The sequence below is a fragment of the Sinocyclocheilus rhinocerous genome, unplaced genomic scaffold (assembly GCF_001515625.1).
Source record: "Sinocyclocheilus rhinocerous isolate Xijiao unplaced genomic scaffold, SAMN03320098_v1.1 scaffold574, whole genome shotgun sequence".
Classification (NCBI taxonomy): domain Eukaryota; kingdom Metazoa; phylum Chordata; class Actinopteri; order Cypriniformes; family Cyprinidae; genus Sinocyclocheilus; species Sinocyclocheilus rhinocerous.
This window is the reverse complement of record NW_015659919.1, coordinates 1,495,811-1,509,103: the sequence shown is the minus strand read 5'-3', so window position 1 is coordinate 1,509,103 and position 13,293 is coordinate 1,495,811. Positions and strand designations below refer to the sequence as shown.

The window sequence follows — 13,293 nt, the reverse complement described above, 5'->3', positions numbered from 1 at the left end:
ATATATATATATATATATATATGAAAACAGACTGTGTTTATGATCCCTACAATACAGTGATTTTGGTAACACTTTACAATAAGATACTATTTGTTATTTAACTACATGAACTAACAATGAAAAATACCAAAAGCATTTATTAATCTTAGTTCATTTCAGCATTTACTAATACATTTATTAAAATCAAACTTTTTATCTATTAATATTATTTAATGGCTCAGAGTTAACATTAACTAACAATGAACAGTTATATTTTTATTAACTAACATTAGCAAAAATGAATAAACACTGTAACAAATATATTGCTCATTGTTAGTTAAAATGAGTAACTAATATGACCTTAAAGTGTTACTGTATGTGATTTGAAAAAAGTGTGTAAAACATAACTTTAAAAATGTGTTTAGGTGCTGAAATTACATATTTTGAGTTTAAGTATTTGGGCTAGATTTGGGGATAGTTTAATTGGTCAGTGGGCTAGTTTTGATTGTCCAGTGGGTTGGATTTGTTATGCAGATCTATCAACCCTGGCATACAGCTATAGCAACAACCATTAAACGTCATTTGTGTGAAAACAAGAGCGGATGTATAACAACAAGTAGCCCTCCGTTGTGTTTCCTGTGTTGATCACGATCCGTTTTAAACTCAAGTCAGGCATTGAGGAGACCGTAAGCATAAACAGAGGCACGTTCCTGATGATGAGGCCACCTCGCAGCCAATGGAGAGGATGTTGTGCAATCAGTGAACTAAGCTAATTATCATGGGATCAAATAGTGGCTCCATGGAAACCTCTCCCCTTTTTCCAAAACAAAGCACAGTGACTGTCTCTCTTATCTGTTCCTTTGAAACGGCCACCGCTTGTTCATCTTTGCCTACTCTGTTTATTTCTGATGACACACGGCCCAGCAGCCCATGTAAGGAGTTTGAGAAGCCGTAAGTCACTTGATAAGAAAATCTGGGCTTTTGCTCACTTGAAATAGGGCACTGCTTATCAAACAAGCAGTCTTCATGACATAAGTTTCATTAGTTTAATGGAAGTTTAATGAAAGCGCTATTAAGCCGTGTGAGAATATAAACACTTTAGTGCAATATAAGACATTTTTCTTCAATGTCTCACCTGTGGAAATACACAGTTTCTGTGGATCCAGCACAAAGTTGGCACGTATGATGGAAACAGAAAATGTGCTTGGCTGACAACATGTGTGGTCATAAAGAGTTGGGACACATTCCTCTTTGTTGTATAAATCCTATGGGATTTTCCCAATTAGCGTGCTGTTCCCAGACATTAGTAAAACCACTGGCTCCATACTGTGGGTAATGAATTGCTCTCATATCGTAGGCTATAGCTCAATCATGCACCCAGTCTACGTTTTCGCATGTCATATAATTCAAACAAGGAGGATTTATGCCAATGAGGTCAAGACCTACGATGGTTCTTCAGGGGTTGACAGGCCCCTGCGGGTCTGGCATCCTGCTCTATGACCTTGTGAGAATTTCCTGAACCCCTACACTCTTAAAAATAAGGTTCTTTTTTGGTATTGTTGGTTCCATGAAGAACCTTTAACATCCATGGAAACTTTCCATTGGACAAATGGTTCTTTATAGTGGAAGAAGGTTCTTTAGATTATTAAAACTGTCTTCACATTAGGAAAAAAAAAATTCTTTTAAGAACGGTTTACTGAAAGCTACTTTGGGGAACCAAAAAGTGGTTCTTCTATGGCATCGCTGTGAAACCCCCCTTTTCGAACCTTTATTTTTAAGTGTAGAAACTTTCCATAACATTAAATGTTCTTTATTGTGGAAAATTGTTCTTTAGATTATTAAAATATTCCTCACACTGTTCTTTTGCGAACCAACAATGGTTCTTCTATGGCATTGCTGTGAAACCCCCCTTTTGGAACCTTTATTTTTAAGTGTAGAAACCTTTTTCAATAACATACAATTTTTGTTATAGTTGAAAACGGTTCTTTAGATTATTAAAATGTTCCTTACTGTTTTTTTTTTTTTTGCAAACCAAAAATTTTTCTTCTGTGGCATCGCTGCAAAACCCCCCTTTTGGAACCTTTATTTTTAAGTGTAGAAACTTTTCGTGTTATTAAATGTTCTTTATAGTGGAAAATGATTCTTTAGATGGTTCTTAAAACGTTCCTCACACTACGAAAAATTTCAAGAACTGTTCACTGAAATGTTCTGTTGCAAAACTAAAATGATTCTTCTATGGTGTCACTGCAAAAAAAAATCTTTCGGAACCTTTATTTTTAAGAGTACATGGAAAAATTCAATTTCCTCACAGATCTGCCACTGATCAGAAAAGGTTTTTATTTCGCTTATTTTTTGCCATCCAGACTATCTGAAGCAGGTGTGTGTCGCGTACTCACCCAGACTCGGCAGTTTCAAGTATCACTTTTAATCAACATTTTTGACTCATGTCTCCAAATTCTGTTCAGGGGGCGAAGCCACTCCTTATTTGTGAAACTAAGAGCAGAATGTATGGGTCTGGTGCGTCATACAACATGCTTCTTCAATGACTCAGTTAGACACTGAAAACAGAGGACACTGCTGCAGAGTGGCTGCTGACTTAAACCTGCTGCATATTTGAACACCAATAATGGAATGTACATAGATATTTCTACAAACACACATATCCAACCATGTGGATTTGCATATTCTCATTGCACAGCTGAGTGGGTCAGAGCCAGCAAAGACAGATGCCTGTTTTCTTTTCCGCCTGCTGTAGCTTATGACCCCAAGGCATCTCTGGCAGATTGTATCATCCTAGACTCAAATAAGCACTTGCGCAATATTATATGTGGCAGCAGTATGCTTTTGAAGGCGGATGTCGAAACCATTAACAAAAACAAGCACAGAGTGACAGAACAAACCTGGAGTGCAGGTACTTCTACTCAGAACATAGTATATGGTTAACCAGTTTTTTGCTTTCATTTGAATTCTTTTGATGGAGAGACAATTAAATCTGTCAATAAAGAATCACGTTAATTCTTGATAAATAAGTCTCGACTTTCGACATGTTTCAACTTTTACTCAGTTCATTACGCATAATTCTAAAGAATTTTGAAAGGGGAAAATGCAACATAATTTGCCTTCGCTTTCTAGGAATTCAGAAGAAAGACAACAAATTGCATTGAAGCCACATGACATCTGATTTTCTTTCCAAGACCTTGGGTCACTCTCAGAGGGAAACACATGCTTAAAAGCTCATGTTGTGCTATTAAAGTCGGCATGAAATGAAAATTCTCCCTATCTATTTTTAAAATTGATCTTATTGCAAACAATTCATCTTTGAACATCGCAACTCAATCTTCCAGTGAAACGTAAGACTTCTCTCTGGTGACATATGCAGGACTTTCTGCTTAAACCCCATCCCTCCACAATTGATCGCAAGCTTGCATTGATCTTTAAGTGCAATGCCATCTCAATATCCAATCAACAACCAATCAGTAGAACCATGTCCTCGCCCTAAATTTTTTCCTATTTCAACAATCCTCTACGATGCATGTCACAATACAGAAAACATCTGTCACTACTTCTGTTTCATTGGAACTTTGTACATTACAACAGAAAAAAAGAAATCCAAAAATATTTGCTAAAATAAACTATTTATTTACTATTTTTAGTTTGAGATGAAAAACATAAAATTAGTAAAAAATATATTTATATGGTTACTTGTGTATGTCATATCACGTATTTGTCATTCAAAAATAAAAAAGAGATCAGAAATATTTCAGTCGTGCAGTATTGTAATTCAGAGATGATCCATGTCAAAATCACGCCACTGCAGCGGTCAAAGAGGGTTTTCGTGACAACCAAACCTCTGCATCTGCTTGATGGATGGAGAGAGTGTATATACTGGGGAACATTTACCCAGAGCCTGCATCACCTCTCTCTCTCTCTGACTCATGCTGTAGTTATGCTATTTTTTTTTTAAACCGCTGCGAGGCAACCATTGTGTTAATATTCAGTACAGTCAGGCGCTACAGCGCACACAAACACACAACTGGTTCCCATTACGACCTCTGTAAAGGATGAGTCATACGGGTGAGGAGGGAATCCTTTCCTCAGATATTGTCATCCTCAATGCCACTGAATGAATGGCCACGTTGTGCATCTGTCATGAAATGCCACGTATCCACCCACCTGGAGACAAAGCCCTATGACCATTCAGTTCACAATCCAAAGGTGCAGCCAATTAGAATTTTAAAATATAGCTGCAAGCAGCAATGACCGGGGTTCAAGCACATGAAGGCATTTAAGGTGGTATATTTTAGGGTCTAGGCCAACCTGGATGTATGGCTGACAGTAAAACACATCCAATATGGAGAATATGCTCACAGACACACACACACACACACACACACTGAAATGAGATGATTAAACTAGTTTATTAATACTCAATAAGCATACTTAAACACACAGACACAGAGACACACACACACACATACACAGACATACATGCACACACATTTTGTTGCAGATATAGATATTTGAAATAAATGATAGGTGACACAAAACTTATTGCAAGTCTTGTCTTTTTAAGAGTGTATATGTCATTTTCAGGTTTCACTGTAATCATAATCTGGCATAATTGTAAAAACTAATATGTCTGTATGAACAATATGGTAAGCTATTAGTAAATGTGATTTTAAATGTTTTAACAGTCATTTTATAATATCTAAACATGAATCCATGAAACCTTTGAACAGTACTGTTGTAGTGCATTTAATGAGCCCATTAGTGGGCTTCCGCTGCCATCTAGTGGTTATAAATGCAAGTTCTCATACAACACTTTGTTTAACCTTAATAACAATAATAATAAAAAAAATAAAAATAATAACAATTACAATAGGGTTTCAGCACTGCGTGCTTGAACCCCTAATAAAAAAAATAAAAATCCTAACAATTACAATAGGGTTTCAGCACTGCGTGCTTGAACCCCTAATTAATGAAATCTTCACAAATGCTAAACACTGTGAATATATTTTATAGATAATTGAGATGCATGCATTTGATTAGAAAAAGTTGCCTGTCCATTTTTTGTCAGCGGACGTGGTTCTTGGTTCATATAGAGATTCCATAAACATACATTTCAACAATGTACATAGCATTTCAATTTTAATTATGTGTCTTCAACACTTTTGCTCCAAGTCATAATTACACCAGCAGTACTGGTTACTGTTTCTGACTCATTCATGACTGACATAAAAGCTATGAGACACAATGATGCTGAACACAGGGTGGGTCAAGTTCCAGGGGTTCACTATTGTTTGTGTGTATAACAAACAGTGAGTGTTTTGGTATGCACACTCTGTAAACAGAAGAACAAATACACACTCAGACATTTGAGGTCATGAAAATTGGCTATTATGCAAAAGCAAGAGCCAGCTTTATTGGTACACCAAAATGCTCTAAGGCACATTCTAACCAGATATATTGACCACAGAAACTGCTTGGCACTTTGTACACACACACACACACACACACACACACACACGTTGATTTAAAATCATTAAAAAAAGTAACACTCTCTTTGAAGGTGTTTTTCAGTATATATATAATTTTATAGCATATGATTTACAAGAGAGCAAACATCTAATCATGCACTCACCTTTACCTAACATAACTGAGCTATCATTACATCACATTTATTGCTGGTGATGCAAATTAGTTTTATAATATCACTCATTTCCATTCAAACATTTTTAAATACAGTTCAGGAATGTCACTGTCTGAAATTATTTGATGAAATGGCAAAGAAAATATTTTAATGCTCATCATCAGTCACTTCCTCCAAATCATCCTCATCTTCCTCCTCATCCTCATCTTCTTTGTCATCCCTTTTCCTCTGTCTGCTAGATGTTCTTGACTACACCAGAAAAAAAATCTCTCAGTTTTGGGATACAACACAACTAAAGGTCCGTTCACATCAAGGAAGATAACTACACAGGTGCATCTCAAAAATTAGAATATTGTGAAAAAGTTCATTTATTTTGTAACTTATTTCAAAACGTGAAACTTTCACATATTCTAGATTCATTACATGTAAAGTAAAACATTTCAAAAGTTTTTTTTGTTTTAATTTTGATTAGAGCTTACAGCTCATGAAAGTAAAAAATCCAGTATCTCAAACTATTAGAAAATTTACATTTGAGTTTCATTAAATGACCATCCCTACAGTATACATTCCGGGTATCTTGTTCTGTGAAACCACAATAATGGGGAAGACTGCTGAGAAAGAGGAGAAACAGACAATCCAAACTGAAGGCTCAATAGTGCCTCAGCAGTGCCACAGGCTGATCGCTTCCATGCCACACATCACTGATGCTGGAATTTGTGCTAAAGGAGCCCCGGCCAAGTATTGAGTGCATAAATGAACATACTTTAAAGAAACTTTTCTGTTTTGCAAATCCTATTTTTGATTGATCTTAGGAAATATTCTAATATTTTGAGATACTGGATATTTGATTTTCAAGAGCTGTAAGCTCTAATCATTAAAATTAAAACAAAGAAAACTTTTGAAATGTTTTACTTTACATGTAATGAATCTAGAATATATGAAAGTTTCACTTTTTGAAATAAGTAAAAAAAAAAAAGAGAACTTTTTTCATGATATTCAAATTTTTTGAGATGCACCTGTAGATATAAAGTTCTGATTCTGTGAGGAGAATAGAGAAGTTAACATCACAGCTATAACAATAATGACAGAGAATCAAAATCATTGGAATCACTTTAAGAATCACTGTAAGAATGTTGTTCTTTCAGCAAATGAGTGATAAAAAACATTGGACAATCAGAATCCACATTTAAAGAGCTTAAAAGAGCTTGAGGATTTATTAATTCATCAAAAATAAGACAAATTCCATGAAATTCCGCGTTATACAGTAAATTCCGTTTCTATGACTGGATTCCGCGATTCTGTCCATGTTTTCTGCATTGCGGAAATCATAGGGCCCTACTAATGTAGCAAACAAATATGATAAGTTCATTGTGAGAGTAAAAGACGGGGACATTGTTGTTTATTTACTTAGCATTGAGTCTCTCCAACTAGGTAACAACATAGCGTTAAATCACCATTCAACAGCCTCAAGCCACCACCGCACTGCCGTCTATTGGACTGCAGAAAGATACTAACTTTTCAATTTGCTACATTACTGACAGTACTGACAAACTATGCTGACACCGTGTCTGCACCAAAACAGGACGCGACAAAGCGACCGTTGAAAATCATTTGAACTTTGTGTCAGCACGTCATAAATAGAACGAGGCATCAGTTTACTGCATCCAGTGTAGACAACATACACCGGCCGCGCGCCGCGCAATGTGATAAGCATGAGTTCTGGGGCGCGGCTAGGCCGGTATAAACACCAGTCCAGCCGCGATCAGCTCCGGTGGCCGTAACACAGGCTTTAATGCGCTGCAGACGCGTGCCGTGATGCGCAGATCAGCTCTAGTCTCTAACGTCACTGAATCTGCTGTTAAAAATGAGCCATCCATTCATCATATCATCATGCAAAACTAAGAATTAAAATCATTGTAATGTGACGATCAAATATAGGTGCGGGTGGGTGGCGGGCGGATAATTTGAAGCAGCGGACCCCGGTGAAGTTTGAGCTCATCATCGCATCTCTACACTACACTGACATGGGTCGCCAGTAGCAAACAATGGAGCACGCTCTGCTGGACAAACTAAGTAATTACACCATTCAGAAGCATTTAATCTGAATTATATGTTCTGTAAAAAAAAAAAATTTCATATCGGCGGCATATTCGCCGATACCGATATATCGGCGACATGCTCATATCGGCCGATAATATCGGCAGAACGATATATCGGTCGGGCTCTAGTTCTAACATTAATTATCCATCTAACAATAGAAAGTCATTTTATCTAACATAAGATATGGGGAGGCACTAACCTGCATTGTTCCTGATTTACTCATTGATGTACCAGTTCGATTTAGGGAAAGTTTAGAATTGGCACGAACTATTTCTAATCGAGACTGGTAATCAGGGGGGTGCAGTGAGTTCCTGAACACCTGTCAAGACAAAAAAAAGGGGTCTGTAGACTACTCTACATATGGACCACCAGGAACCTAATGTCATCTTATCACCCACCACATAATAAAACAATAACGAGTACAGCCAAGATACATTAAAAAGAGAAATGAGTCAACACAAACTAGTACAACATACTGTGTTGTAGCAACAGAGAACCATGCCATTTAGATTGGGGAAAAACATTTACTCACTCTGTCCTTGTGAGGGTGTGCCAACAAACATTGTCACCTCAACTATATTAACTCCAGTTAAATATTACAGGAAGAATATTTATGACCTATCTCTATATGCTCTAGCTGTGTCTTCATAAACCTGTCATCATGTGTCAATATATGACTATTACCAGTTTACACATCCAATTACAGGCAAAGTTCAGAGAAGAACGAGGAAACGTTTCCCAGAAAATCCCTGATGAAATAATATTCATGTGATTTTCTTCCCCGGCAAGTCAAGGAAATATGAACAAAGTTAAGAAAAAAAAAAATGTTTTGGCATGCCAAACTATGAATTTATAAATAAATGCATTAGCCAGTGCGAACATTCCACAGCTGACTGAACATGCTTTGCAAGATGGCTCTATGGTTCTTTTAGCATCAAGATTGGAGGAGGCCTTATACCCCAGCAACCAGAGCTTTCATCATTATGACAGCAGGGGGATCTCAGGAGGAGAAAGAATATAATTTGATTAGACATTAAGACAGACAAGCTCGAACCAGCAGGACTGCCAGAGCAGCGGTGCTGGTGCAGAGTGCTCACCTCAAGGTCTCCTTCCTCATCGACATTCTGAATGTGCTGGTAGGCAGTTGTGTATATTTCCAAAACCTTGGCATGGAATGCCATCTCCACTGTTACAAATTCACCGAGAATTTTCTGCATCAAACACATGAGAACATCAGTCCAAATAGCCATTTCTGTGAAGTAGCTTTGGAAGGTTTGATGTATGGAAGAGTGTAATTGTCTTATTCTCTTTTATTCTCATCAAGGCTGCATTTATTTGATCAAAAATACAATACAAACAGTAATATTGTGAAATATTACAATTTAAAATAACTGTTTCCTATTTTAATATTTTTTAAAATGTAACTTAGGCAAAGCTGAATTTTCAGCATCATTAGTCCATTCTTCAGCGTCACATGATCCTTCAGAAATCATTCTAATATGCTAATTTGTTGCTGAAGAGACATCTCAATTATAATTATCCATATTGAAAACAGCTGTGCTGCTTAATTTCTTCATGGAAGAGGTAATAAATTTTTTTTCTGAATTCTTTGATGAATAAAAAGTTCAAAACTATAGCATTTATTTGAAATAGAAATCTTGTGTATCATCTTGTATGATGTTTCAATCAATTTAATGCGTCCTTGTTGAATAAAACTATTAATAATAATAAAAAAGCTTTTGATTTAAACGTGGGTTTAGTTTTAAACAGTAAAGTTTTCAGGGACTCTGTTTGAATTTCGTATTATGTTAGATTCTATTTGTATAATAATATATAAATATACTTTATATTATTTTTGTATAATGTTAAAGGCTGTTTTATTCATTCATACAATAAATTGATATTACTTATTAAATAAGTCAACGTGCAGTCTGAAGGACCTTGATATCACGAATCTTCTGCTTTTCAAAGTCATCTATTGTCTCCTCCAGCTGGCGAGTCATGCGTGTGGCATCCATTGTGGCTCTCTGGAGTTCACTCTCAGCCTTTCGTGACACAACAGACAAAGAAATGTAAAGCACAAAATGGTCTCAAGAAGCAGACATACACGATTTGAGTCTATCAGCTCACCAAGACGTTTTGAACTGAGAAAAATAAGAAGACTCACATCAGGTTGAGTATAACTGACATATTAGTGCCAGACTGAGTTGGACCTACTTGGTTATAACTAAATTAATTCAAAGTAGTTTCAAGATAATATTACAGTTCGTTGCACACACGTCCCACCTGTGACTGAGAAAGGCTGTTAAGGTAAATCTGTGATTGTGGTTTACAACAAGTATGTTTCAGTTTATTTGACATTAAAATGTCTAGTAGGGCTGTCGATGCTTGTTAAGTGTATTAAAAACTAAACACATTTCATTCAGAACCGTATGCAAATATTCAGACGTTTTGAGTTATACTAGTTAAAAATGTTGTAAATATGTTTAAAAACATTTTAACTTGCAGACGTAACTAACTTTTAATGTCACGTTTTTATATAGCTATTCATTAATGTACTCATCTGACGCAATAATGTCTTAAATTCTCTCTATTTGGGGGATTTCTCAGCAAATATTGATAAGTATGGAATTCATTTTGACAAATTAAACAGCATATCATGCATTTAATCTATTAATTTGTTTGAATTGATTGACAGCCCTAATCTACAGGGTAATTTGAGAACTGAGGCATCTTGAATGTAAAATCCGTCAGACCTACTCTTCTGCTTCACAGCTATGTATTTTCGGCGAAAGAAGAAATAATAACATTGGACTGTAGGATACAATAATCTGTCTGTCTGAGGGGTTTCTCTGCCTCATACTTTCAAGCTGCTGCATCTGCTTGGTCTCTCTGTTCCGTGCAATCTGCGTCTGCTTCAGGTCCTCCTGTACATAAATTTGATAAAATCACAAAAGGTTGGTAGAAAAGAGCACTCTAGTTCTTAGGTTTTGACCTATGACAACAGTCACTGTACATCATGCTTACTCGGAATGTGATGCAATGCTGCCCTCATGAGATCACTAGGAAAAGGCCATTTGTATATTTGAACTATAAAGTATAAATCCTTTTATCTGAGGGGCTTATAGAGAAAACCCTTACCCTTTTCGTTTTGACAACATTCCCATATGCTTTCAAAGGCTCTATAACTTTCACTTCCAGCCTCTCCACCTGTGAACAACAGTATGTGTTTGTATATTAGTAGGAAACACAAATATTCTGTAGTATGTTTTCATGGTTTTAAACACACTTTTGCTTGTCGATAGTCCTGAATCTTGGCCAGCTGATCTGCAAAATTCTTCAATCCAAGTTTCAGGTTCGGTGTCTCTGTGTCAGCATAAAGGCCAACTTCTTTAACCAGACGGTCGGCTTTGTCCCGCAGTCGTGCAGTTTTACGGACGTAAGCCGCAAACAGTTGGCAGAGATCTCCAAAGTGCTTCTCAACATTGGTGATGTTCTCTTGGATCTGCTTGGTCTGGGTGTCTCTGTAATGTGCAAAAAAAAAATAAAAAAAATAAATTAAGATTATCTGACTGAGGTAATTTTGTTAATATAAATTAGACTACAGGTTTTGCCTTCTATCAGCATGTTAAAAGGGTTATATGTCAGATTTATTGTGCAAGAGAGGAACAGTCAGTTATTACAAGAATATCATGATGTATATTCCTTCAGGTAAGTGTTATTTTAAAAATGCTGTTTTCTGTCGCAGGTAGTTTTTGTCTAAAAATTCGACCAACGTTTATCTGGCATGAGAAATTATGTCTTAATAATCCACTGAGGACGCTTCACATGTAGCATCTTTTATCCTCTTGTATCTTGGAAAAGTGCATACATGCTATACTGTTAGCAATTTTACATTTCGGTTAACGTTACACAGATAATTATGCAGTTGCTGTTTTAATATATCGGTAGAAGTTCTGCTTATGCATTTGCAGTCAATGATATTATAAAACACGCGCTAGCTGATGAACAAATGCTACTGCTTGTATCATTTAGCTTAACGTTAGCTGGCTAGCTAACGTTAGCTTCCCAACCGTCAAAACAAATCTGGACAATTTTTACCTCGCTCTTGCATCAGGAGTGCGGCTCATGATAACTAGAAACCAATATATATATAACGTTATATATGTATTAGTTAAAAATAAAATATCAAGCTATAGCTAAAAACTGTTTTGCCTCTATTCTCTGTGCTAAAGCTGCAACAGGAAATCTGGAAGAATGCTGTCCCGTTACCATGGAGCTAAAGATGCGCCAACTACTTACACGTAAATAAAGGAAAAACAAAACAAAATTAAAGGCACAATATGTAAGATTAAAAAAAAATATATATCCAAAAAAAAAACACTAGAACAGTGTTATATTATGCTGACTTGGGTACTTACATTATCCCAATGTTTCGAAGAATGTTTAAATCCAGAGAAATAAGCAATTTTAACTAGGGATGTTCATTTTAACCGGTTAACCGACGGTAAGAATTTTGACCGATTAATACAATCAGTTAAACGGTTTAAAAAGTCATTTAATTATTTATTTTTTCAGTAATTTATCAAAATATTTAAAACGGTTTGCTGCATGGTTAAAATACGCTATGCGCATAAGTCGCGTATAAGTCGCATTTTATTATTTCATGCAAAAATAGACCTAATGCCGACGCGAAATGTTTACAAACATTATAATAAACACTGTAAACATAGCTAGGCTATTTTAGTTCCCCTCACTCCACAACAAACCCTAAAGTATTTAGAAAATAACAATAATTAAAAATATAAGAAGCAATATAGCAATATAAATGACAATCCAAAACGAATTCATTTAGGTTAAAACGAAACTGAAACCAACGTTGGGTCTCTAATTCCACACAAAATCAAATGTTTCCGTATTCGTGATGTATTTGAATGGCAAATTTTTACTTAATTATGTACTTCACTCGAGTTCCAATATCCAAGTAAAACAAAATGTTTTGCATAACATCACCGCGGTACTGTGATAACACTTAAAGGGGTCATATATGTTGCTAAAAATAACATTATTTTGTGTATTTGGTGTAATGAAATGTATTTATGCGGTTTAAGGTTCAAAAAACACATTATTTTCCACATACTGTACATTATTGTTTCTCCTCCATGCCCCACCTTTCTGAAACGCATCGATTTTTACAAAGCTCATCGGTCTGAAAAAGCGAGGTGTGCTGTGATTGGCCAGCTATCCACTGCGTTGTGATTGGCCGAATACCTCAAGCATCTGACGGAAATGTTACGCCCCTTAATATACTGTGATGCCATGTCCGGCCGGAGCGACGAGACAAAAACATTAAAACCCATTATAAACGAGGCATTCGATGCATCCAGTCATCCAGGACATAAATATGGATTATAATGACTTATACTGTCTTTTTACACGCTGCGTTGCATTGCGCCGCGTAAACATAAAACCCTGTCTGCATTTGTGATCGGAGAAATGACAAACAACAAGTACTACTCTACACTGCCCAAAAAAACTCGCTTTAAATATAAAAAATATAAAAT

General features: G+C 36.1%; 1 protein-coding gene across 2 annotated transcripts; it reads right to left on the bottom strand.

The window, feature by feature from the left end:
- Positions 1-5,376: 5,376 nt before the first annotated feature.
- On the bottom strand, positions 5,377-12,014 carry LOC107724322 (protein FAM92A1-like). 2 transcript variants are annotated; one of them, XM_016533196.1, is made up of 9 exons: positions 11,831-12,014; positions 11,019-11,253; positions 10,871-10,939; positions 10,555-10,656; positions 10,016-10,021; positions 9,670-9,774; positions 8,827-8,940; positions 7,929-8,048; positions 5,377-5,878 (listed from the first exon to the last, which is right to left on the bottom strand). In XM_016533196.1, the coding sequence occupies exons 1-9, from the start codon at positions 11,857-11,859 to the stop codon at positions 5,777-5,779; spliced, it is 882 nt and encodes a 293-aa protein (XP_016388682.1). In that variant the 5' UTR covers positions 11,860-12,014; the 3' UTR covers positions 5,377-5,776. The 2 variants fall into 2 exon arrangements, with proteins under 2 accessions (XP_016388682.1, XP_016388683.1); XM_016533197.1 differs by lacking the exon at positions 7,929-8,048.
- Between the last annotated feature and the right edge of the window lie 1,279 nt (positions 12,015-13,293).

What these genes read in the sequence shown, in the direction of transcription:
- LOC107724322 (XM_016533196.1), bottom strand. Translation starts at nt 11,859, where the DNA reads ATGAGCCGCACTCCTGATGCAAGAGCGAG. An exon ending in AGGACTATCGACAAGCAAAA is followed by an intron (nt 10,940 to 11,018) that starts GTGTGTTTAAAA and finishes TGTTGTTCACAG; the next exon opens with GTGGAGAGGCTGGAAGTGAA. An exon ending in ATGAGGAAGGAGACCTTGAG is followed by an intron (nt 8,049 to 8,826) that starts GTGAGCACTCTG and finishes TTGTCTTGACAG; the next exon opens with GTGTTCAGGAACTCACTGCA.